At 37.5% G+C, this 25890-nt stretch overlaps 1 protein-coding gene across 2 annotated transcripts in view; it reads right to left on the reverse strand.

Moving 5' to 3' along the window:
* The window catches only part of SCAPER (S-phase cyclin A associated protein in the ER), a 583444-nt gene that overhangs the window by 445378 nt on the left and 112176 nt on the right, over positions 1–25890 (reverse strand). For both annotated transcript variants that reach the window (XM_025390645.1, XM_025390644.1), the window contains 3 exons: positions 23815–23915; positions 19488–19604; positions 14180–14340 (listed from right to left, as the gene is read on the reverse strand). In XM_025390645.1, the coding sequence (XP_025246430.1) occupies positions 14180–14340; positions 19488–19604; positions 23815–23906 (370 nt within the window). In that variant the 5' untranslated portion in view covers positions 23907–23915. The remainder of the gene's footprint in view (positions 1–14179; positions 14341–19487; positions 19605–23814; positions 23916–25890) is intronic.

Below are 25890 nucleotides of genomic sequence, written 5' to 3' on the forward strand. Positions count from 1 at the left end.
CAGCCAAATTAAGCTTCATTAGTGAAGGAGAAATAAAATCCTTTACACACAAGCAAATGCTGAGAGATTTTGTTACCACCAAGCCTGCCTTACAAGAGCTCCTGAAGGAAGCACTAAACATGGAAAAGAACAAACGGTACCAGCCACTGCAAAAATATGCCAAGTGGTAAAGACCATCGATGCTAGGAAGGAACTGCATCTACTCACAGGCAAAACAACCAGTTAACATCATAATGACAGAATCAAACTGACACATAACAATATTAACCTTAAATGTAAATGGGCAAAATGCCCCAATTAAAATGCACAGACTGGCAAATTGGATAAAGAGTGAAGACCCATCAGTGTGCTATATTCAGGGGACCCATTTCATGTGCACAGACACACATAGGCTCAAAATAAAGGGATGGAGGAAGATGTACCAAGCAAATGGAAAGCAAAAAAAAAAAAACCAGGAGTTGCAATCGTAGTCTCTGATAAAACAGACTTTAAACTAACAAAGATCAAAAGAGACAAGGCCATTACGTAATAGTAAAGGGATTGACTCAACAAAAAGAACAAACTATCCTAAATATATATGCACCCAATACAGGACCACCCAGATTCATAAAGCAAGTCCTTAGAGACTTACAAAAAGACTTAGACTCCCACACAATAATAATGGGAGACTTTAACACCCCACTGTCCATATTAGACAGATCAACAAGACAGAAGGTTAGCAAAGATATCCAGGACTTGAACTCAGCTCTGCACCAAGCAGACCTAATAGACATCTACAGAACTCACCACTCCAATTCAACAGAATATACACTGTTCTCAGCACCATATCGTACTTATTCTAAAACTGACCACATAATTGGAAGAAAAGCACTCCTCAGAAAATGTAAAAAAACAGAAATCATAACAAACTCTCTCTCAGACCAGAGTGCAACCAAATTAGAACTCAGGACTAAGAAACTCACTCAAAAACGCACAACTACATGGAAACTGAACAACCTGCTCCTGAATGACTACTGGGTACATAACAAAATGAAGGCAGAAATAAAGATGTTCTTTGAAACCAAGCAGAACAAAGACACGATGTACTAGAATCTCTGGGACACATTTAAAGTAGTGTGTAAAGGGAAAGTTATAGCACTAAATGCCCACAAGAGAAAGCAAGAAAGATCTAAAGTTGACACCTTAACATCACAATTAAAAGAACTAGAGACGCAAGAGCAAACACGTTCAAAAGCTAGCAGAAGGTAAGAAATAACTAAGATCAGAGCAGAGCTGAAGGAGATAGAGACACAAAAAAACCCTTCAAAAAAAATCAATGAATCCAGGAGCCAGTTTTTTGAAAAGAAAATTGATAGACGGCTAGCAAGACTAATAAAGAAGAAAAGAGAGAAGAATCAAATAGACACAATAAAAAACGATAAAGGGGATAGATATCACCACCGATCCCACAGAAATACAAACTACCACCAGAGAATACTAAAACACCTCTATGCAAATAAACTAGTAAACCTAGAAGAAATGGATAAATTTATGGACACATACACTCTCCCAAGACTAAATCAGGAAGAAGCTGAATCCCTGAATAGACCAATAGCAGGCTCTGAAATTGAGGCAATAATTAATAGCCTACCAACCAAAAAAAAACCCAGGACCAGACGGATTCACAGATGACTTCTACTAGAGGTACAAAGAGGAGATGGTATCATTCCTTTTGAAACTATTCCAATCAATAGAAAAAAAGGGAATCCTCCCTAATTCATTTTATGAGACCAGCATCATCCTGATACCAAAGCCTGGCAGAGACACAACAAAAAAAAAAGAGAGAGAATTTTAGACCAATATCCCTGATGAACATTGATGCGAAAATCTTCAATAAAATACTGGCAAACCGAATCCAGAAGCACATCAAAAAGCTTATCCACCCAAAATCAAGTCAGCTTCATCCCTGGGATGCAAGGCTGGTTCAACATACGCAAATCAATAAACATAATCCAGCATATAAACAGAACCAAAGACAAAAACCACATGATTATCTCAATAGATGCAGAAAAGGCCTTTGACAAAATTCAACAGCACTTCATGCTAAAAATTCTCAATAAACTAGGTATTGATGGGACGTATCTCAAAATAATAAGAACTATTTATGACAAACCCACAGCCAATATCTCACTGAATGAGCAAAAACTGGAAGCATTCCCTTTGAAAACTGGCACAAGACAGGGATGCCCTCTCTCACTGCTCCTCTTCAATATAGTGTTGGAAGTTCTGGCCAGGGCAATCAAGCAGGAGAAAGAAATAAAGGGTATTCAATTAGGAAAAGACAAAGTCAAATTGTCCCTGTTTGCAGATGACATGATCGTATATTTAAAAAAACCAATGTCTCCACCCAAAATCTCCTTAAGCTGATAAGCAACTTCAGCAAAGTCTCAGGATATAAAATCGATGTGCAAAAATCACAAGCATTCCTGTACTCCAATAACAGACAAACAGAGAGCCAAATCATGAGTGAACTCCCATTCACAATTGCTTCAAAGAGAATAAAATACCTAGGAATCCAACTTACAAGGGATGCAAAGGACCTCTTCGAAGGAGAACTACAAACTGCTGCTCAACAAAATAAAAGAGGACACAAACAAATGGAAGAACATTCCATGCTCATGGATAGGAAGAATCAATATCATGAAAATGGATATACTGCCCAAAGTAATTTATAGATTCAATGCCATCCCCATCAAGCTACCATTGACTTTCTTCACAGAATTGGAAAAAACTACTTTAAAGGTCGTATGGAACCAAAAAAGAGCTCGCACTGTCAAGACAATCCTACACAAAAAGAACAAAGCTGGAGGCAACACACTATCGAACTTCAAACTATACTACAAAGCTGCAGTAACCAAAACAGCATGGTACTGGTACCAAAACAGATATATACACCAATGGAACCAAACAGAGCCCTAAGAAATAACACCACACATCTATAACCATCTGATCTTTGACAAACCTGACAAAAAACAAGAAATGGGGAAAGAATTCTCTATTTCATAAATGGTGCTGGGAAAACTGGCTCACCATATGTAGAAAGCTGAAACTGAATCCCTTCCTTACACCTTATATAAAAATTACTTCAAGAATGATTAAAGACTTAAATGTTACCTAAAACCATAAAAACCCTTGAAGAAAACCTAGGCAATACCATTCAGGACATGGGCATGGGCAAAGACTTCATGACTAAAACACCAAAAGCAATGGCAACAAAAGCCAAAATTGACAAATGGGGTCTAATTAAACTAAAGAGTTTCTGCACAGCAGAACAAACTACCATCAGACTCAACAGACAACCTACAGAATGGGAGAAAATGTTTGCAATCTACCCATCTGACAAAGGGCTAATATTCAGAATCTACAAAGAACTTAAACAAATTTACAAGAAAAAAACAAGCCACCCCATTAAAAAGTGGGCAAAGGATATGAACACACACACTTCTCAAAAGAAAAAATTTATGCAGCCAAGAGACACATGAAAAAATGCTCATCATCACTGGTCACAGAGAAATGCAAATTAAAACCACATGAGATACCATCTCACACCAGTTAGAATGGCGATCATTAAAAAGTCAGGAAACAACAGATGCTGGCGAGGACGTGGAGAAATAGGAATGCTTTTACATTGTTGGTGGGAGTGTAAATTAGTTCAACCATTGTGGAAGACAGTGTAGCAATTCCTCAAGGATCTAGAACTAGAAATACCATTTGACCCAGCAATCTCATTACTGGGTATATACCCAAAGGATTATAAATCATGCTACTATAAAGACATATGCAAACGTATGCTTATTCCAGCACTATTCACAATAGCAAAGACTTGGAACCAACCTAAATGTCCATCAATGATAGACTGGATTAAGAAAATGTGGCACATATACACCATGGAATACTACGCAGTCATAAAAAAGGATGAGTTCATGTCCTTCATGTCCTTTGTAGGGACATGGATGAAGCTGGAAACCATGATTCTTGGCAAACTATCGCAAGGACAGAAAACCAAACACCGCATGTTCTCACTCATAGGTGGGAACTGAACAATGAGAACACTTGGACGCAGGGCGGGGAACATCACACACTAGGGCCTGTCGTGGGTGGGGGCTGGGGGTAAAATACCCAATGCAAATGACAAGTTGATGGGTGCAGCACACCAACATGGCACGTGTACACTTGTGTAACAAACCTGTACATTGTGCACATGTACCCTAGAACTTAAAGTATAATAATATTAAAAAAAAAAAAAAAAATCAATGGGCTGGGCACGGTGGTTCATGACTGTAATCCCAGAACTTTGGGAGGCCTAGACAGGCGGATCACAAGGTAAGGCGTTCGAGATCAGCCTGGCCAACATGGTGAAACCCCGTGTCTACTAAAGACACAAAAATTAGCTGGGCGTGGTGGAGCGTGCCTGTTATCCCAGCTACTGGGGAGGGTGAGGCAGGGGAATCACTTGAACCCAAGAGGCAGAGGTTGCAGTGAGCTGAGATCGCACCATTGCACTCCAGCCTGGGTGACAGGGCAAGACTCTGTCTCAAAAAAAAAAAAAAAAAAAATCAATCAATGTAATTCACCACTGTCAATAGGCTAAACAACAAAAGTCATCAGATCATATCAACCGATACAGGAAAAGCATTTCACAAAATCCAACATCCACTCATAATAAAAATTTGCATTAAATCATAATAGAGGATAACTTTCTCAACTTGATAAAGAACATCCATAAAAATACCTACAGCTAACATAATACTTAGTGGTGCAAAATTGCTTTCCTCCCAGATCTGGAACAAGGGAAAGATGTCTCCTATTATCATGCTTATCCAATAGCTTGTTTGATATAGTACTGAGTATTCTAGACAGTGCCACAAAAAAAAAAAAAAAAAAAAAAGGAAAAAAGATATACAGACAGGAAAGGAAGAAATAAAACTGTCCCTATTTTTAGATGACATAATAGAAAATCCCAGAGAATATACACAAAAACTCCAAGAATTATATGGGTTCAGTAAAGTTGCAGGATACAAACAAGACCAACATGCTAAATGTCCATTGCATTTCTATATACTAATAATAAATGTGTGGAAATTAAATTTAAAACTTCTAATCACAAAAAGAAAATGAAATAGTTATAAGTCCAGCAAAAAAGTATAGAATGTCTATCTTGAAAATTATAACATGCTGATGAAAGAAACAGAAGAAGGCCTAAAGAAATGGAGGGACATACCATGTTCACAGGCTGCAAGACTCAGCATAGTAAAAAGATACTCTCTCTAAATTGATTAACTCTCTCTAAATTGATCTATCATTATAATTATTCTATAAAACTCCCAATAACATTTTTGATGTAAATAAGTTTATTCTAAATAGTATACAGAAAGACAAAGGACCTAAAATAGCGAAAAAGAAAAGAAGCAATCACTCTACCCAATATGAAGTCTTACCGCAGAGTTAATCAAGTCAGTATAGAACCGACGGAACAACAAACATAGAGTCAATGAAACAGAATATAGAACCCAGAAATACACCCATGCTTATATGGTCAGCTAATTTTTTATAAAATTGCAAATGCAATTCAACAGAGAAAGAAAAAAGAATTTTTCTTTTATTTATTTATTTTTAGATAAGGTCTCACTCTCTCCCCCAGGCTGGAATCCTCCAGAGCAGCTGGGACCACAAACACATGCCACCACACCCAGCTAACTTTTTATTTTTAGTAGAGGCAAGGTCTCACTATGTTGCCCAGCCTGGACATGAACCTCTAGGCTCAAGCAATCCTCCTGGCTTGGCCTCCCAAAGTGCTGGGATTACAGGTGAGCCACCAAGCCTGACCAAGAATTTTCAACAAACTGGTAGAATAAATGGACATCCATAGGCAAAAAATGAACCTTGACTTAAAACTCACACTTTATACAAAAAATTAACTCAAAATGGATCAGATTTAGTAATAAAATTTTAAACTATAAAACTTTCAAGCAACATAAGAACCTTCAGAACCTATGGGTAGACAATGAATTCTTAGACTTGACGACGAAAGTATGATCTATTAAAAAAAAAACTAATCAATCGTACTTCATCAAAATTGAAAATTTTGCTGTGCAAAACACCCTGTGAAGAAAAGGACAGACTGGTAGAAAATACCAACACAACACGAGTGTCTAGAATACACAGAGAACTCTCAAAACTGTACTGTATTACTACAAACAGTTCAAGCAGAAAATAGGCAAAGACATGAACAAACATTTCACTGAAGAAGACATACAAAGGGCAAATAAACGCATCATGTTCAACAGCATTAGTCATTAAAGAAATGCAAATTAAAACCACAATGCATGTATAAAAATAGGTAAAACAAAATTCTGTGGTAACACCAAAACACCACAGGGCTGTGGAGGATGTGGGGTTACAGGAGTGATAGCAAAAAGTGTATGGAATTCCTTTATGAGGTGAAGAAAATGTTATAAAATTGACTGTGGTGATAGTTATACATTATGCGTGAATATACTAAAAACCAATGAACTACATACTTTAAACAGGTAAACTGTACGGTATGTGAATTGTATCTCAATAAAGCTGGTATAAAAAATGAACAGGAAAAAAGACAACTTTTGAGGTTTATTTTTGCAAACCTGAAAAGCTATATTACTACAAAAACAAAACAAATCTGTATATCATAGAACAGTGTGCCATACCATCACATGAGTCACTAAAGGTAAAAAGAAAAATTTATTTCCAGGAGAAAAGAAAACCCAAAATGCTCATTCCTGTAACTGGTATATTAATTCATTATCCTATTTTTAAAAATACAAAACGGTATGTTCATATGTTGCATGTTTATTTTAAAATAAATATTATCAGACAGAAAGTGTAATATTTTACTTCATAGATACAGACTTTGAAATTTCTAAGTATGTTTACATTTGTTTTGTGGATTTTTAAAGTTCTTTATTATGAAAGTTCTCAAATACACAATATAGAGAAAACAGTACAATGAACCCCATGTTCCAATAATCCAGCTTTAACAATTATCAACATTTTGTCCCTCTCTTTTTTCATTTTTTTTTTTGAGACTGGTCTCGCTATGTTGCCCAGGCTAGTACCCATAGGCTCAAGCAATCCTCCCACCTCAGCCTTCTGAGTAGTTGGGACTACAGAACTACAGCTACCCCGGCCCAATTTCTGACATTCTTTTTTCAATCCATACCCCTTCCCCATTATTTTTTTCTGAAATAATTTAAAACAAATACATTTCTCTCGCAACTGTTTAGTATGTATCTTTATAAGAATATAAATAGGCATTTTCTTAAAAACATAACAATATTATGATACTGAAAAATAATGTCTTATATAATATCCAGTCTGTGTTCAATTTTCACCTGTTTAATATTATTAAAATTCAGCACATACAACACACTTATGCTTTATCCTTTAAATATATATAATGTAAATTAAAACAAAAATCATAAGATGAATCATACAGAAACCACACATACCAACGGGAAAAAACTAAATTATAAAATTAAGCGTTTAACAAAAGATCTTAGTTTCCAGTTAACTGGCTCACCCTCAGAAGCACTACGCCTACTCATTTTACTTTTTAAAGGAAAGAAAAACACCCTTATTTGAAAGTTTCCTTATAGAAAGAAATACTGCTTAAAATTGGACCTAATCCTTTAACCAATAAAATTGCCAACACAAACACTATCATATAATTTTTTTAATTGAAATAATATTTAAAGCAGTCAAGAGGGGAGTATATCAAACTAGGAATGGTCTCTTTAAAACCGAGAAATTAGTTATAGACAAATTATATTTTTAATAAACCTTCAGTGCAAACTATATTTAAGAAGTATTCCCATAATAAAGAATGTTTAAGAACAGCAAATCATGCAATTAAACTGTCAGAGAACTTTTAAATAATTAGAAGGTTAGGACAGAGTACACAAAACTAAAAATTACATTTCATTTCATAGTTTTTACACTTGTACAATTTTTAAAATTTTACAAAAGTCATTAAGAACGTTATACTAAATTCAAGTCAATATAACCAGTAACTGATGTGCACCTGGAATAATCCCAATATTACTGTGAAATATTATTTTTATCACTGTATTTAATTCAATAATATTTTGTTTAAAATATTTACATCAATGTTCAAGAGATAATGTTTTAATTTCCTTGTTAGATTTTGATAGTAAGGTCACGCTTGCAACATTAAAACATGGTCCTCTTTTTTATCCTCAGGAAGAGTTTCTGTAAGATTCATGTTATGTTTACCTTAAAAGTTTGGAAGAAGTAACATGTGAAGCCATCTTGACCTGGAATGTTCTTCATGAAAAAATTTTTAGTTACAAACTCACACTTTTTAAAAACACTTCTAAGTTCTCTCCAAGTCTTTAGATTTCTTACAATGCAAATTTTAACTTGTGTTTTTCAAGGAATGTCAATCCTTTTGTAATTCCAAATTTAGTGTAAAATACTGGTCATAAAAATCCTCTTATCTTTTTAATATTTGTGGTATCTCTAGCAATATCCTCTATTTCATTCCTGGTATTCCTCCTTGTGTCTTCTTTTTCTTGATCAATACTGTATAACAATCACTTCTTAGTCTTTGGCTAAGATCAAGTGCAGTAATATATAACTAGAGGTCTGTTAATTCTACTGGTCTATTTAAAAGAAAGACTTTTTGGCTTCTTTTATTTTCTCTATTCTCACCTATATAGTTTATTTTGTTCTATATTCTTTGGGTTTTACTTGCTTTTCTTTTCTAACTTCATGAGATGAACAAAGAGTGAATTTTAGCTTTTCTTCTTTCCCAGTGTGTACAACTGAGGCTAGAAATTTTCCTCAAAGGCTAGCTTTACCTTAATCTCACAAGTTTTTAAATGTTCACTTGTTATTCAAGTCACTTTTTCTAATTTTCACTGTGATATCATCTCTAACTCAATGAGTTATCTAAAAGCACATTCCAAAATTCCAAAAATTTGAGAATTATATAACTATATTATTTGTAATTGATTTTTAATTTAATCCCACTGTGTTCAGTAACAAACAGAATCATTTAAATCACCTGAAATTTGTTAAGACATGTCTAATGACCCAGCATGTTTCAATTTTGGTAAATGCTCCAGATGTGCTTGATTATATATTTGGACTTAGAGTTATAGCCATGGCAAAGGAGCTTGTGTTAAAATTTGACCTCTTCCTGCCAGAAACAACTATAAAAAATTAAACAGCATTGAAAAGCAGCCAATGTGGCAAGTTTAAAGGAAGTACAATTCCTGAGAAGAGAGAAGGACAACGAGATCAGATCCACATTCGCCATAGTATTTTCTCCTAAAACACCTGGAATCAGGGTAGCAAGGGAAGTGAGTCCTGGCAGAAACCAGCATTCCCAACCAACTGAAACAGGTATTAGAATTCAGAGAATCTAAAGCAACTGGAACTTCAGGGGAAAAAATCTTAGAGGGGGTGGGAAAGTACTGCAGGGTACTGAATCAAAAAAATCTTCATTTAATCTCTCCTTAAGAAGTCTGACAACTGCTAAAAAAACTTTGCATATACAGGGCAAGACTCCAAGAAACCCAGCAGAAAGCAGCAGGTGGGAAGCTAATGAGCTAAGGTGATATTGTAGCAACTGTATAGTGCTGAGGAAAATATTTTAATTCAGGAATGCAGTGGTCTTGGCAAACACCCTAGGTTTTCATTTGAGGCCCCAAAAGAAATAAGGACAAATTAAAACACATCAAACGCATCAAACTTAATAAAATCTCACACCAAACCAAAGGTCACCCAAGTCCTCCCAAAGGGAGATGGAGAACAAATGATTGGGGTTTTTTTGTCTCACAACATGACAGTGAATAAGCAGATCACACTCTCCTTTGGGAAGGGACTTGGGTGATCTGCTTGTTCTCTATCATCTTGCCAGACAAAAAAAAAAAAAATCATTTTAGCTGCAGGCTCTATAATCTTTAATACACAGTGTTAAGATTGTGAGTGATGCTTTTAAAAAAAAGGTCAAATAATTGTAAAACTCCAAAAAAAAAAAAAAAAGATTTTAAAGTACACCCACAGGAAATTCAGATATAAAGGTAATACTGAGGCCTTTCATCCTCGCTTCTTCCTCCAACCCTCTTCTCCCATTGAACTTTCAAGCTTCCAGATTAAGAAAATTCACACTCAAGGAATACTTTCAAATCTGATATAGATCATGAGATATAGGTCTTCAAGGCTGATACTATAATTGAGTGAGTCATTGGCAGTCTTGGGAGACTCTGGCAATCTAAAGTTAGATTGTGGGCTCTGGTAGGTTGTTTACAAAGATGGATGCCATCAATTTCTCCCATCCCAGTGCTTACATGCCACTCCTACTGTCGAGTGGTGGAGACTGTTCACTCTCCCCTTGAATCTCTGGTTGGCCCTGTGACTTCATACGTTCAACTGAATATGATAAGTGATGTCCTATAACTTCCCAACTGAGGACTTACAAGCCTTGTAGCTTTCATTCCTCCTTGTTGGAAGCCAGATGACATTTAAAGAAGCCCAAGAGAGATCACTGAATAATGAGAGACCATGTAAAGAGAAAGAGGCTTTAAGAAGAACTTGGGTTTCTTAGACAAAGCCAGTATCAAGACTTCAATCATGTGATGATACCATGTTGTGTACTTTAGTTTCAGCTCAACTGTCATAGCTGACACCATGTGGAGAAGAAAAGAGCCACTCCACTGAGCACTGCTCAGATTTCTGACTCAAACAATTATGTGGAAATAAAATGGTAACTGTTTTAAGTAGCTAAGTTTTGGGATTGCTACATAGAAATAGATATTAGGAATATTCAGTTGTGCCTCCTCTTTCTAGCACAGGATTCAGCTAGCTCACTCAGTATGTTTGCCAGTTACCACTATCTTTCTCCTTACTAACTTCCAAAAACTTGTTCATATTGTCTCTTCTCCTGTCTCTTTTTCCTTAAGTCCAATTTCTAAATCATTTTATACTATTTTAGCTGGGTTTGGGGAAGAGAACATTAAATGCATGTGGTCACTCTATCATCTTTAACTAGAATTATTTTTTATAACACAAAAATTACAAACTTCAGTTCTATAGCTACTGTTATTATACATTACTTGAAGTGTACACCTGTGATATCGCAAAACATATATTTGGTCTTCATCTCAGTCTCCTGGCATGCAACTCCTAAAACCTTTGGAATTCCCAAAGTGATGTGTCTTTTTGTATGCTAATGAGTTGACTACTGGCTGGCAGCCCTTATGTGGCTTCAGGATAGGAGCTGGTCACTGGAAAAAATAAGGCAGTATCAGAACACTGAGACTTTCAGCCCCAAACTCCTCAGCCTTCAGGGAGGGAGAAAGGAAAAGAGCTGAAGTTTAGGTTGCTTGCCAATGGTTTAATCAATCATGCCTAGATAATGAAGTTTTATAAAAAAACTTTTTTAAAAACAGGGTCAGGGAATGTTTGGATAGCTGAACACCTGAAGGTTCCTAGAGGGTTGTGTGCCTGGAGAAGGCATGGAAGCTCTTCTTCCCTTTCCATTTAGCTTGCCCTATGCATCTCTTCATCTGTATCCTTAGTAATATCTTTTATAATAAACTGGTAAATGTGTTTCCCTGACTTCTGTGAGCCACTCTAGCAAATCAATCAAATCCAAGAAGCAGGTAGTTGGAATCCTGATTTATAGCTAGCTGGTCAGAGCACAGGGAAAATAATCTGGGGCTTGTTACTGGTATCAGAAGTGGGAGGCAGTCTTGTGGGGTTGAGCCCTCAACCTGTGGGACCTGACACTATCTACAGCTCGACAGTATCAACATTAAACTGAATTCGAGGACAACCAGCTGGTGTCTGCTGCAGAACTGACTGACTGGTTGTTGGTGGGGAGAAATTCCCACATACTTCATGGTGATCAGAGGTCACAGAAGTCTTCTGTGTTGAATGCTGTGCCATGAGAGCAGAGGAAAAATAGGTTGCTTTTCCCACAGAATGGCATAACTCGCTGTGTATAACACTGCACTGAAACCCCAAAACAGAAGACAAAATTGATCTAAAACAAAATTTCCCAATACATTAATAAGAGTTATCTTTAGTATAGATATAATCAAGATCTATTATTTCATCTCAACTAGGTGAGTTACTCATGAATAATCTGAAGTGGACTGCTTTAAACAAAACGGTGATATGTATTAATATCATGATTCCTTTAAGCTTTTTGCAATTTTGATTTGTACAACACATTTCTCTTAGAATCTTTCAAGATCCAGAAACTGAGTTTTATGATTGTATATTTTCCTACACTTTCCTAAGAGAACTCTTGCCTACAGTCAATTATCTACTACTAAGTCAGTATGAAGAAAAGAGGGGCAATATATTGAAGTAAGCCAACACAACTTACTGAGAAAAAAATGAAAACACACAAAACACATCCGTAACACAGAGACAGCAATGTCTTTTGTTATGTGCAATAAAACATTTCTTTCTGAACCAAAAGGCTCCAATGGCATCTTCTACTGAAGAAAACAGAAAGCAGTGTCTGAAGTTCTCTTGAATTCATGAAACAAAACTCATTATTACCTATTATCATTCTAAAATCCCAGCCTCTATGGATGTATAAAAATCCACTCGGGACTTCAAAAGATATTTACATAAAACATCTATATAATTATTATGAGATATTTTGTAATCTACTCATCTGACAAAGGGCTAATATCCAGAACCTATGAAGAACTCAGACAAATTTACAAGAAAAAAACAACTCCATCAAAAAGTGGGCAAAGGATATGAATGGACACTTCTCAAAAGAAGACATTCATACAGCCAACAGACACATGAAAAAATGTTCATCATCACTGGCCATCAGAGAAATGCAAATCAAAACCACAATGAGATACCATCTCACACCAGTTAGAATGGCGATCATTAAAAAGTCAGGAAACAACAAGTGCTGGAGAGGGTGTGGAGAAATAAGAACACTTTTACACTGTTATGGGACTGTAAACTAGTTCAACCATTGTGGAAGACAGTGTGGCGATTCCTCAAGGATCTAGAACTAGAAATAGCATTTGACCCAGTGATCCCATTACTGGGTATATAACCAAAGGATTACAAATCACGCTGCTATAAAGACACAAGCACACATATGTTTATTGCGGCACTATTCACAGTGGCAGGAACTTGGAATCAACCCAAATGTCCATCAGTGACAGACTGGATTGAGAAAATGTGGCACATATACACCATGGAATACCATGCAGCCATAAAAAAGGATGAGTTCGTGTCCTTTGTAGGGACGTGGATGCAACTGGAAACCATCATTCTCAGCAAACTATCGCAAGAACAGACGACCAAACACCACATGTTCTCACTCATAGGTGGGAATTGAACAATGAGATCACTTGGACACAGGAAGGGGAACATCACACACCAGGGCCTATTGTGGGGAGGGGGGATGGAGGAGGGATAACATTAGGAGATATACCTAATGTAAATGACGAGTAATGGGTGCAGCACACCAATATGGCACATGTATACATATGTAACAAACCTGCATGTTGTGCACATGTACCCTAGAACTTAAAGTATAATAATAAAAAATAAATAAATAAATAAATAAATATTATTATGGGATAAAATTGTTCCAGGTAGGCCCTCATAATAATCCCTCTTCTAATTATTTGTATTCCTTAATTATTCTGATGGTATAGAAAATGGATGTGTGAGCAAAGATAAACACAGAATATTATTTTGCAGTACAAAATAGCAATCAAGTATTAAACAGCTGAAGTAGTAAATATGCTATTTAAAAGTGAATTCTGCCTAGACTAAACTACCCTTTTTTATTCCTACCTGAAGTCAAAAGAATGCTAAAGGATCTTATAAGGAATAAACAAAAGACCTCATTCTCCTTAAAGTTTACACATGGCAAACCTGAAACTAGAATGATCTCCATAAGCTATCTACAGTGCTGAAAAGCTGAAAAGTTTTGCTCAGCTTTTAAGATAATTTTATGTTTTAATTATGGTAAATTAATATCACATATGTTGTACAAAAAGATAAATAGGACCAATTTTAAACAAAATAAATATCTCTATATATTCACCTATTTGCTACACAAAATGGCTAATTCAAAGTCACTTGCCATTTTTGCGTGAGGCCTTCTGCACTGTCATTGGTGGGCAAGACTGGGCGGGTGTTATGTCTGAAGAAGCAGTAGAGCCTGTATGATGAGCCTTTACCTTGTCAGCCCAACTGACACCTGTGGGAGCCAGACGAGGAGCTGGCACTGTGCCAGTTGAACCTCTATGGAGAAAAGTAAACACATTTAATAAATTAAATATAAAAGAAAAACTTCTGAATGCTAAATGTATTTAAAATTTAAATTATGCATATGAATATCCACATTTATAGAATAATAATCTGCCATGGCAATTTAAGGTAACTATATTTATACATTTATCTTGATCTAATACTTCATTAATTTTATATAGTATAACATATGGGAATAAACAGAAAAGAATAAGGATAAAAGCCCTTGTCGTTTAAAAGAAAAATTCACTTAAATGAGGAAGCTTTTAAAAAATTATGCATCGATACCTTAAAGTTTTTATTTTCACTTACATGTTTTAATAATACAAATATTGGCCAAGCGCAGTGGCTCACGCCTGTAGTCCCAGCACCCTGGAAGGCCAAGGCAGGTGGATCACTTGAGGCCAAGAGTTCAAAACTAGCCTGGCCAACACGGTGAAATCCTGTCTCTATTAAAAATACAAAAATTAGGCCGGGCGCGGTGGCTCAAGCCTGTAATCCCAGCACTTTGGGAGGCCGAGACGGGCAGATCACGAGGTCAGGAGATCGAGACCATCCTGGCTAACACGGTGAAACCCCGTCTCTATTAAGAAATACAAAAAACTAGCCGGGCGAGGTGGCGGGCGCCTATAGTCCCAGCTACTCGGGAGGCTGAGGCAGGAGAATGGCGTGAACCCAGGAGGCGGAGCTTGCAGTGAGCTGAGATCCCACCACTGCACTCCAGCCTGGGCGACAGAGCGAGACTCCGTCTCAAAAAAAAAAAAAAAAAAAAAAATACAAAAATTAGCTGGGCGCGGTGGTGTGCACCTGTAACCCCAGCTACTCAAGAGACTGAGGCATGAGAATTGCTTGAGCCCAGGAGGCGGAGGTTGTAGTGAGCCAAGATTATGCCACTGCACTCCAGCCTGGGAGACAGAGTGAAACTCCAAAAAAAAAAGAAAAAGATATAAATATGCATTAATTTGTCAATCTTGATAAAGACACTACTAAAATAGGCTTTTTCTTTGTGTACATTTCTTACATGATCCACAAGCCTGATGATGCCTCACTGACAACATCTAAATTTGGTTCCTTTAAAGTGGAGTGAAAATTCAGTGATGTCTATTACATAATTTAATGCACAATTCTCCTTAACCTTAATAATATTTTCCCCAAATTTGTATAGTTGTCCTGTCTACTCCTTATTTGACAGCAACTTTAGCAGTTCCCTTTATCAAAGTTTCCAAAAATTTATCTTAGTTTTCACAACAACAACTCTTTTTACACTCATATTTTAATGGTCTACTTAGTATTTAAATTATGAGTTAAAATAATGAAAACAATTCACATAAGCCAAGTTTGGTAACTAACAACACATTTGAAGTAAATATATAACTCAACCAGCAGGAGCAGAAGTGAGTAGATGTACAAAATGTAGCCTATGAGCCAAAATTGTTCCTCAAGCTGAAAGACACAGTGTGTTCTATAATGATAATGAAGACTGAATTAACCCAATGACACAGCTACGTGGAGATCAATATAAGAACTTTTACCACACATGAATTAAAGGCTTTGAGGGTTAAAATAAACCATACACTATACAGTACTCTGAACCATACACCAATGAAATGCATTACAGGGCAAGTATCCTTAAAATGGTGCTTGAATATATAAATATTTGTTTTCATTTGCATATCTTTTCCCTACTCCACTTTGGTTCAACTATTAAATGGTCCCAAAGCCCATCAACCTTTAAAGGCAATACTATCTAATAACAAAGGAACTTGAAAGCAAAAGTTAGATTCTATTAAATAAATACTTCATCAGCTTTTACCAAGTGCCATACAGTGCTAGGCACTTAGAGAGATACAGCAGTAATCTTGCCTCAAGGAAGGTCCTAGTGTAAGTACAAAAAAATAGACATTAAAAGAAAAAGTGTAAGACACTGCAAAAACAATAAAACTGTATCCAAGGTTGAGCAGTACAAGAGGTGAAAGCTATTAACTGTGACATGAAGTTAGGAGACAAAAAGCAGTCAAGAAAGGTCAGGTTTTAACAGAGAAAAGAAAATGTCAGTTTTAACAGAGAAAAGAAAACATCAAGCAAACTACTTACCAACCCTTCCATTAAACATCAGATGTTAACATTCACTCTAAAGAAGTAGAGTCCAAAACAACTTAGTCTTAAAAACAATTTTTTTGTTTGTGCAAAACAAATATGACAATTGTTTAAAATAATACAACTACTAGAGGTTGAAATACCATTTGAGGCAAACAAAGAGCTGACCAAAAAACTTAAAAGGAAAAGCTCAAGAATGAGACATCCATGGGGGACTTTGAAAAGTTCTAGCAAATTCCTGAAAATCAAGAAGATCACACACATATGCAGGTTGTGTGCATACCTACGAAATACTTGAGAGGACCCTAATCTCTCACCTATGACTGGCCTTGAGAATCTAAGAAAGGAGGAACTGACAAGCAAAGGCAGAGTTATAAACTGCCAGAGCATTCAAAGTATGTCCCAACAGACACACAGAACTAGGTGAGAACTAAGAGATTTATTGGCTCAAGGTATTTAAGGAAACCTCTGTCAAATCATTAGTTGATGTTGACAAAACATACTGCTGAATAGTTGCATACAACATACATCAACATACACTCATACTGTATGTACCCATGAAACAAAGTGTACAGACGTCACAGAATGAGTTAAGTGTAGCACTAAACTAACAGTAACAACAACAGTCACAGTTACAATCCTGGAGAGGGTAGCTATCTGATCTCCAAAGCTGTCACATTTTAACATTTAAAATGCTTACTTTTCAACCAAAAAAAAAAAAAAAATCAGAAGATGTGCCAATAAACAGGAAAGTATGGCCCATTCACAAGAAGAGCAGCAACAGGAAGCCCAGACACTGGACTTCCTACACAAAGACTTTAAATCAACTATTAACTACATTTAAAGAACATCAAAGTGGCCAGGCGCAGTAGCTTGTACCTGTAATCCCACCACGTTGGGAGCCCAAGAAGGATGGATCACTCGAGGCCAGGAATTCGAGACCAGCCTAGCCAACATGGCAAAACCCTGTCTCTACTAAAAATACAAAAATTAGCTGGGCATGGTGGCACGCGCCTATAATTCCAGCTACTCAGGAGGCTGAGGCACGAGAATCGTTTGAACCCAAGAAGTGAACGTTTCAGTGAGCCGAGATCATGTCACTCTACTCCAGCCTGGGCAACACAGTGAGACTACATCTCCAAAAAAAAAAAAAAAACAAAGAAGAAGAAAAAGAAAAAGGAACAGATCCTCAAAGACCTAATGGGATAGCATCAAGAGTACAAACAAGTGTATAGTGGAATTTTCAAAGGAGAGAAGAGAGAGAAAGGGGCAGGAAAAAAAACATTTAAAGGAATAATGGGCAAAAACTCCCCAAATTTGATTGAAAACATTAAATACATATCAAGAGACTCAACACACTCCAAGTATGATAATCTCAGAAAGCCACACTTAGATATATCATAGTCAGAAGATCAAAAGCCAAAGACAGACAATCTTGAAAGAATCAAGAGAGAAGTGATGGATCACATTCAACGATTCTCAATAACAGCTGATTTCTCATAAGAAACTATAGCAGCCAGAAGGCAGTAAGGAAACATAAAGTGCTGAAAGAAAGGATTGTTAACCAAGAATTCTACATACTACAAAACTACCCTTCAAAAACTGAAAGATAAATTAAGACAGACACTGAGAAAATCTGTTACTAACAGACCTGCCCAACAAGAAATACTAAAGGGAGTCCAGGCTCAAACAAAAGGACAATAGATAGTAACTCGAATTCATACGAAGAAATGAAGACTCCAGTAAAGGACTAGAAAAGAAAACCATACAGGTAACCACAAAAGACAATATAAATGTAGTTTTTCTTTGTAACTCTTTTCTTCTCCTATCTGATTAAAGAGATAACGGCATAAAACAGTAATTTTTAAACTGTGTTGAGCTTGTAATATATAAATAATGTAATTTGTATGACAATAACACACTGTATGACATATATTAATATATAGATCTATTGCAAAGGAAATTGTTAATTCATGTTATAAAATATTTGGCACGAAATATGTGAGTTTTAATCTTTGGATTACTATTTATGATTGAATATATTACATGTCCTAAAAGCTAAACTATAATCTCCTGGATTTTTTTTTTTTTTTTTTTGAGACAGAGTCTCACTCTGTTGCCCAGGCTGGAGTGCAGTGGCATGATCTTGGCTCACTTCAACCTCCACCCCCCTGCCCCCAAGCAGCTGGGATTACAGGCACGTACCATGACACCGCCTAATTTTTGTATTTTTAGTAGAGATGGGGTTTCGCCATTTTTGCCAGGCTGGTCTTGAACTCCTGACCTCAAGTGATCCTCCCACCTGGGCTTCCCAAAGTGCTGGGATTACAGGTGTTTTTACTTTTTATTTAGACAATTTCAAACATATCCACAATGCAGGAAGACAGGTCCCTTGGTAAACCCAGCTCTTCCCTCTCTGGCTTGCAATTTTCAGAAAAAATGTACCAAGAATGCAACATCTTGAAATAAGAAGGAACTGACCACAACAGCTCAGGCTTTGCCCTTATCCCCGTAGAAGAGGACATCCTGCAACCCTTGCACTCAGTAACCTAAGTGACATCGGTGTATAAAATCCAGAGCAGGGTGCTTTTGGGGTCTTTTGGCTGTGGTAATAAATGGAGCTCATACAAATGAAACTCCATTCCCCTAGTTAGCTTTCCTGAGTCCCGGGGGACTATCTTGCCATGGATCCTAGGCTTCTGTTGATTCTTGCTGTCTATCTATGAGTAACAACGTTGCTTTACCTGACTTGTGCAAGTCAGCATATGACTCACCAAACTCCTCCTCTGGCAACTGGGCTTATGCAAAATCTTCCATCAGCTCTAGGAACCTCAGCAGAAATTGATGAGATGTTTAGAATCCTCCCCTGGGATTGCTAACCAACACACAGTGTTCCCCTCCTAAGTGTCAGAACCTGTATACAGTATTCTGCGTAACATATACATGGATATTTTTATAATAGAATATCAGAATCATAATACTATAACTAAGAAAATAATTTACTGTAATGCAAGTCTTAGTAGTTTTTTCTACGTTCATCTCACCCAAAATTTAAGCTTCGTCGAGCATTTGATGTTACATTTATTCTATCTGTTGATGGACTTGGAATCACATGGCGTCCCGGAGACATCTTCTTTACTTCCCATGCCAATGATGTTGGTCTGCCAATTCAATATATAAACCAGATTAAATTAACAGAGAAAAGGGAGAAACAATCTTTTCTCTTAGTTGTTAGTGGGTGAAAAACTAATCCTACTTTTCAACAACAAAAAAAATCAGAACATGTGCAAATTTTCCCCTAGAGCATTGATTACCAGAAAGTTATCATACTACCAGTGAGAAATCATAGTTGATAAATGGTTCAGGATTTTCTATCGACTGCAGCACAGCAACACTACTCCAATTACCTCAAAAAGGTCATGGAGTTACAGGGATATGAGATACATTACTTATGATTTATAAGCTTCCACAAGCCCAGCTAAAAAAATATTTAAAAGGCAATGATACTACTACTTCAATCTACTTGTCTCTGATGTCCTGGAGAGTTTGTGAAACACGTATCAAAAGAAAGAATATGGTAAGGGTTAAATGAAGAGTAGGAAAATATAAAATGTCCTTCCTCTACCTCTTAATCACTCATGAGAGTAGGATTTCACTGCTCTTTGCTGGGAAAGCTAAGAAAGATTTCACTGCTCTTTGCTGGGAAAGCTAAGACATGTAACTTAACGTCTACTTCTCCTTCATTGGCCCCACAACCAACTGGCTTACAGGATGCATAATATGCCCTCAATCAGATCCCCATAACTCCCATGGGTATCCCTGTGGCTTACTCTCCATTTCCTTTCAATCTTGCCAACTGTTGATATCTGCTTTTAAAAATTTCACTGGCAAATGGTATTTCATTGTCTTTGTTTTCTAAATTATATGTTTATTATCATTACTAGTGAAACTGAACTTTTTAACCAATCATCTGAATTTCTTCATTTGGGATTCACATGTTGGTATCTTTCCCTCATTTTTTCCACTGGGATTGGCACCATTTTCTGATTAATTTGAAATAGTTTACTACAACTCTTATGGCTACAAATCCATTGGCATTGGTGATACAACTATTTTGCCTTTAATTTTTCCTCTGTATTTGGAAACATTTGTTTTCTTCCTATTTAATCAGTGTATCAATATTTTTCTTTGTAATGTCTGCCTTTGTCTTACAAAGTCTTCATATGCAAAACAAATATATAAATATTTACCTCTATTTTTTCTTTAAACATATACAACTACAGTTTTTACATTTAAATCTCAAGGCTAGCCAAAATAAATTTGGATGCATGATTTGAAGAATGCAAGATGGATAATGCCATCTATAGAGCATTTTAAGACTGCTTTCCATATACAGGTGCTTTCTCATGAGGCAACGAATAGAAGTGCTGATAACTGGCAAAAGTAAAAGGGATGCTTCAGCCGGGCATGGTGGCCCATTCCTGTAATCCCAGAACTCCGGGAGGCCAAGGAGGACAGATCACTTGAGGTCAGGAGTTCGAGCCCAGCCTAGTCAACACGGTGAAACCCTGTGTCTACTAAAAATACAAAAATTAGCTGGGTGTGGTGGTGGGTGCCTGTAATCCCAGCTACTTGGGAAGCTGAGCCTTAAAAGTGGAAGGTGGAGGTTGCAGTGAGCCAAGATGGCACCACTGCACTCCAGCCTGGGTTACAGAGTAAGACTCTGTCTCCAAGGAAAAAAAAAAAGGATGCCTCAGGTATATTTTTGAACCACAGTGCCAAGAGAGGAATGGTAACCACTCTGTTAAGCTTGGGTTTGGCTTATGTATCTTTCCCAATACAATCCTCAAAACAGTCACTAATAGGTAATCGAATTTTGCAAGCACAAAAAGAATCTATTTTTTTAATGCATTGTTGATTACATTATAGACCTTCTTTGGATACAATAAACAAACTCAATCAAGTTAAATTTAAAAAATGAAAAGAAAAAGAAAATAAAGATTTATTGTAAGGATATAAACTGTACAAGGTCAAAGACATCCAAAAGTTGGGGGAGACTACAATTAGGGCTCGCAAGGATTAGGGCCAGTATAGGCTCTCAAAGGCCACATCATTTCTGTTTCTCTCTGTAAACCTATGCCCTTTTTTTTTTCCCCAACCTGTTTTACTCTGCTTGTTGTCACAAGCGACAATATAACCACAAGTCCCAAATCAGCATGATGATCTCTTAGCTTGGTTCAACCCAGTGAAAGAATGAAACCCCAGATCCAATCACCTATTACCAAGGGTAAGGGTAAAATAGCTTAGTACAAACAAAGACATTTAGGCCTGACCCACCCAGGGACTGTGGATGAAGTAGGCACTAAAAAACTATCAAAAATTTTACTGTGAGAAACAAAAATGTTAAAAGGATCAACCTATCTTAGTTTCCCTAGATTTGGTTTCCCGGGAATCCAGCCCTTCTGGATTTCTGTCTTGGAATTCCTTTACCCTACTGGTTCTGCCTGCCTACTGTAGGGCTGACACATTACTATGAGACAAAAGATGCCTTTTTTACTGGATAGTTTCACCCACTAAGATTGAACCAAGATTAAATCCAAGGCAAAGAGGCAGGATAGGCCTATTCGCTCTGGAGGAGGGAAAAAAAAAAGCAGCCTTGTAGCTCCATGTGACTTGGCAAGTTTACCAGAGTTTAGGAATTACTTAGATGTCTAAACGAAACTGCTATTTTGCCTTTGTACATAACCAAAATAATACTAAGTCCATCTGGTTATCTATCTCTGGAGTATCTAATACTCCTTACTGTTACTACCTTAATCTGAGTAGCCATTATCTCTAAACTACATTGCTGTATCTCAACCTTCCCACATGGCAGCCAAAATGATCTTTTAAAAACATAAATCTAATATGTCAATTCCCTACTTTAAAACCCTTTATTGGCTCAAAGTCAAATCTAAATCCCTTATTATTTCTACAGAGCTCTACACAATGTGGTCCTAGCCTAGCTCTGTAGGCTCATCTCATGCTACTCTCCTCTTGTTCTTTTCACTCCTGCCCTACTAAATTCCTTGATTACACTGTGCTCCCTTCCACTTCAAAGACATCACACATGCTGTTAGCATTATCTCGAATTACTCTTTTCTCTTTGTCTAACTCCTACTTAATAATTCTGTCCCAATTTAAATGTCACCTCCTCAGGTAAGCCTTCCTGGCTGGACTTAGTAAACTGGTTAAGGGTACTTTTTCTCATAGTCATAGAGAAAGCTGTATTTCTTCTTGATGACACTTGGCACATTTATACTTACTTAACATCAGTCTTTCCTATTAGAAATGCACTTAGTCCATCCAGGCTGCTACAACAAAATACCTTATGACTGGGTAATTTATAAACAACAATAAGAAATTTATTTCTCACAGTTCTGGATGCTGGGAAGTACAAAATCAAGGTGCCAGCAGATTCAATGTCCGATACGAACTCTGTTCCTTATAAAGATCATCTTTTAGCTGTGTCCTCACATGGTGGAGGCGTAACAGCTCCCACTTCTTTTATATGTCACTAATCCCATTCATTAATCCCATTCATGAGGGCTCCACCTTCCCGACTTAACTACCTCCTAAAGCCCCCACCTCTTAATACTATCACATTGGTAATTAAATTTCAACATATGAATTTTGGGAAGGCACATTCAGGCCATAGCATGTACTACATACTTCATGAGGGCAGGGACTGCATCTGTCCTCTTGACCACAAAGTCAGAGAGCTTGGCACACAGCACTCAGATACTATGTGGTGATTCCAAATGAATCTTTCTAAAGGAGCTCTGATCCCATATTATTCCCCTAATCAAAAATCATCAATTTTCCTCATTGCCTAATACATTAAGAAGAAATACTGTATCTTTCCTTCCTACCTGGACTTCGCACATGCCCTACAATTACACAGCTGTTTAAATGTATTCCCTTCACTGAAATGGCCAACCAGCTGGTAAAATCCATCCCATCCTTCAAACAGTTCGAGGTCCTCCTGAAATCTTCCCTGATCTATAATCCAAAATACATTTGTCCTTCTCTGAAGAACCATAATACTCTTTTGCACTAAGTTCTATTTTTATCACACTCAGGCTATAGATTCCACGAGTAGTAAATGTGTCACATTCAACAAATCTCTGTACTGAATAAAGTGATAATACCCAATTAATACCCACTGATAAATATCCAATAAACATTTGTTATTTAATTGAATGAGAAATGCAGCACCTTTTAGATTTTTACAAGTTTCAAGTCAATATGAGGTTAACTTTATTGTCAGTTTCAATGATTGCTATTGAAACTGCTGGATGATAGGAATATTGAGACCAGAGAGCTCATTACCTGCTTTGAGCATCTGTCTTCTCTAGCTTTTCCTGAAGCTGAATCCAGTCAATCAATGCTTTGAAATCTCTTACATAGTTATCCAGCATCATTAGCACCTCCTAAAAGAAACAAACAAAAAAAAACATTAAATTCCACTCTGAGACTAAAACCTTTGAAGAAAAAAAAAGAGTGAACTTAAGAATTAGTAGTTTTTACATTATACTGTTCAATGAAAAAGCTGCATAAGTTACTGATATAGGGTTTTTTTTCATTCTGTTTGGTAAGATAATAAGAAATATAACAGGTTGAAAGTCTAAAGACCAAGAAATGATATTCATGTTCCTTCTCAAAACCTCCCCCAATAGCCATCCTTTCAACCTTTTTATTATGAACTTTAATATACAGAAAAGTACACTAAATATAAATCCAGCTGCACACTTGCAGTCCCAGTCACTCCAGAGGCTGAGGCAGGAGAATTGCTTAAGCCCAGGAGTTCAAGACCAGCCTGGGCAAGATAATAAGATGCCATCTTTAAAGAATAATAATAATATTAAAAATTAGCAATGTTTTTCAAGGTTCGACCATCTGGTAGCATATATCAGTACTTCATTTCTTTTTATGGCTGAATGACTGCATGAATATAGTATATCTGTTTATTCATTTATCAGTTAATATTTGGGTTGTTTCTACTTTTTGTTTATTATGAAAACTGCTGGGAAGTTGGGAAGATGGCCGAATAGGAGCAGCTCCAGTCTCCAACTCCCAGCGTCAGCGACGCAGAAGACCGGTGATTTCGGCATTTTCAACTGAGGTACTGGGTTCATCTCACTGGGGAGTGCCGGACGATCAGTACTGGTCAGCTGCTGCAGCCCGACCAGCGAGAGCTGAAGCAGGGCGAGGCATCGCCTCACCTGGGAAGCGCAAGGGGGAAGGGAATCCCTTTTCCTAGCCAGGGGAACTGAGACACACAACACCTGGAGAATCCGGTAACTCCCACCCCAATACTGCGCTTTGAGCAAACAGGCACACCAGGAGATCATATCCCACACCTGGCCGGGAGGGTCCCACACCCACGGAGCCTCCCTCATTGCTATCACAGCAGTCTGTGATCTACCGGCAAGGCAGCAGCTAGGCTGGGGGAGGGGTGCCCGCCATTGCTGAGGTTTAAGTAGGTAAACAAAGCTGCTGGGAAGCTCCAACTGGGTGGAGCTCACAGCAGCTCAAGGAAACCTGCCTGTCTCTGTAGACTCCACCTCTGGGGGCAGGGCACAGTAAACAATAACAAAGTAGCGGACACCTCTGCAGACGCCAACAGCTCTGTCTGACAGCTTTGAAGAGAGCAGTGGATCTCCCAACACGGAGGTTGAGATCTGAGAAGGGACAGACTCCCTGCTCAAGCGGGTCCCTGACCCCTGAGTAGCCTAACTGGGAGACATCCCCCACTAGGGGCAGTCTGACACCCCACACCTCACAGGGTGGAGTACATCCCTGAGAGGAAGCTTCCAAAGCAAGAATCAGACAGGTACACTCGCTGTTCAGAAATATTCTATCTTCTGCAGCCTCTGCTGCTGATACCCAGGCAAACAGGGTCTGGAGTGGTCCTCAAGCAATCTCCAACAGACCTACAGCTGAGGGTCCTGACTGTTAGAAGGAAAACTATCAAACAGGAAGGACACCTACACCAAAACCCCATCAGTACATCACCATCATCAAAGACCAGAGGCAGATAAAACCACAAAGATGGGGAAAAAGCAGGGCAGAAAAGCTGGAAATTCAAAAAATAAGAGCGCATCTCCCCCGGCAAAGGAGCGCAGCTCATCACCAGCAACGGATCAAAGCTGGACGGAGAATGACTTTGACGAGATGAGAGAAGAAGGCTTCAGTCCATCAAATTTCTCAGAGCTAAAGGAGGAATTACGTACCCAGCGCAAAGAAACTAAAAATCTTGAAAAAAAAGTGGAAGAATTGATGGCTAGAGTAATTAATGCAGAGAAGGTCATAAACGAAATGAAAGAGATGAAAACCATGACACGAGAAATACGTGACAAATGCACAAGCTTCAGTAACCGACTCGATCAACTGGAAGAAAGAGTA

Source organism: Theropithecus gelada, chromosome 7a (genome assembly GCF_003255815.1).
Source record: "Theropithecus gelada isolate Dixy chromosome 7a, Tgel_1.0, whole genome shotgun sequence".
NCBI lineage: Eukaryota > Metazoa > Chordata > Mammalia > Primates > Cercopithecidae > Theropithecus > Theropithecus gelada.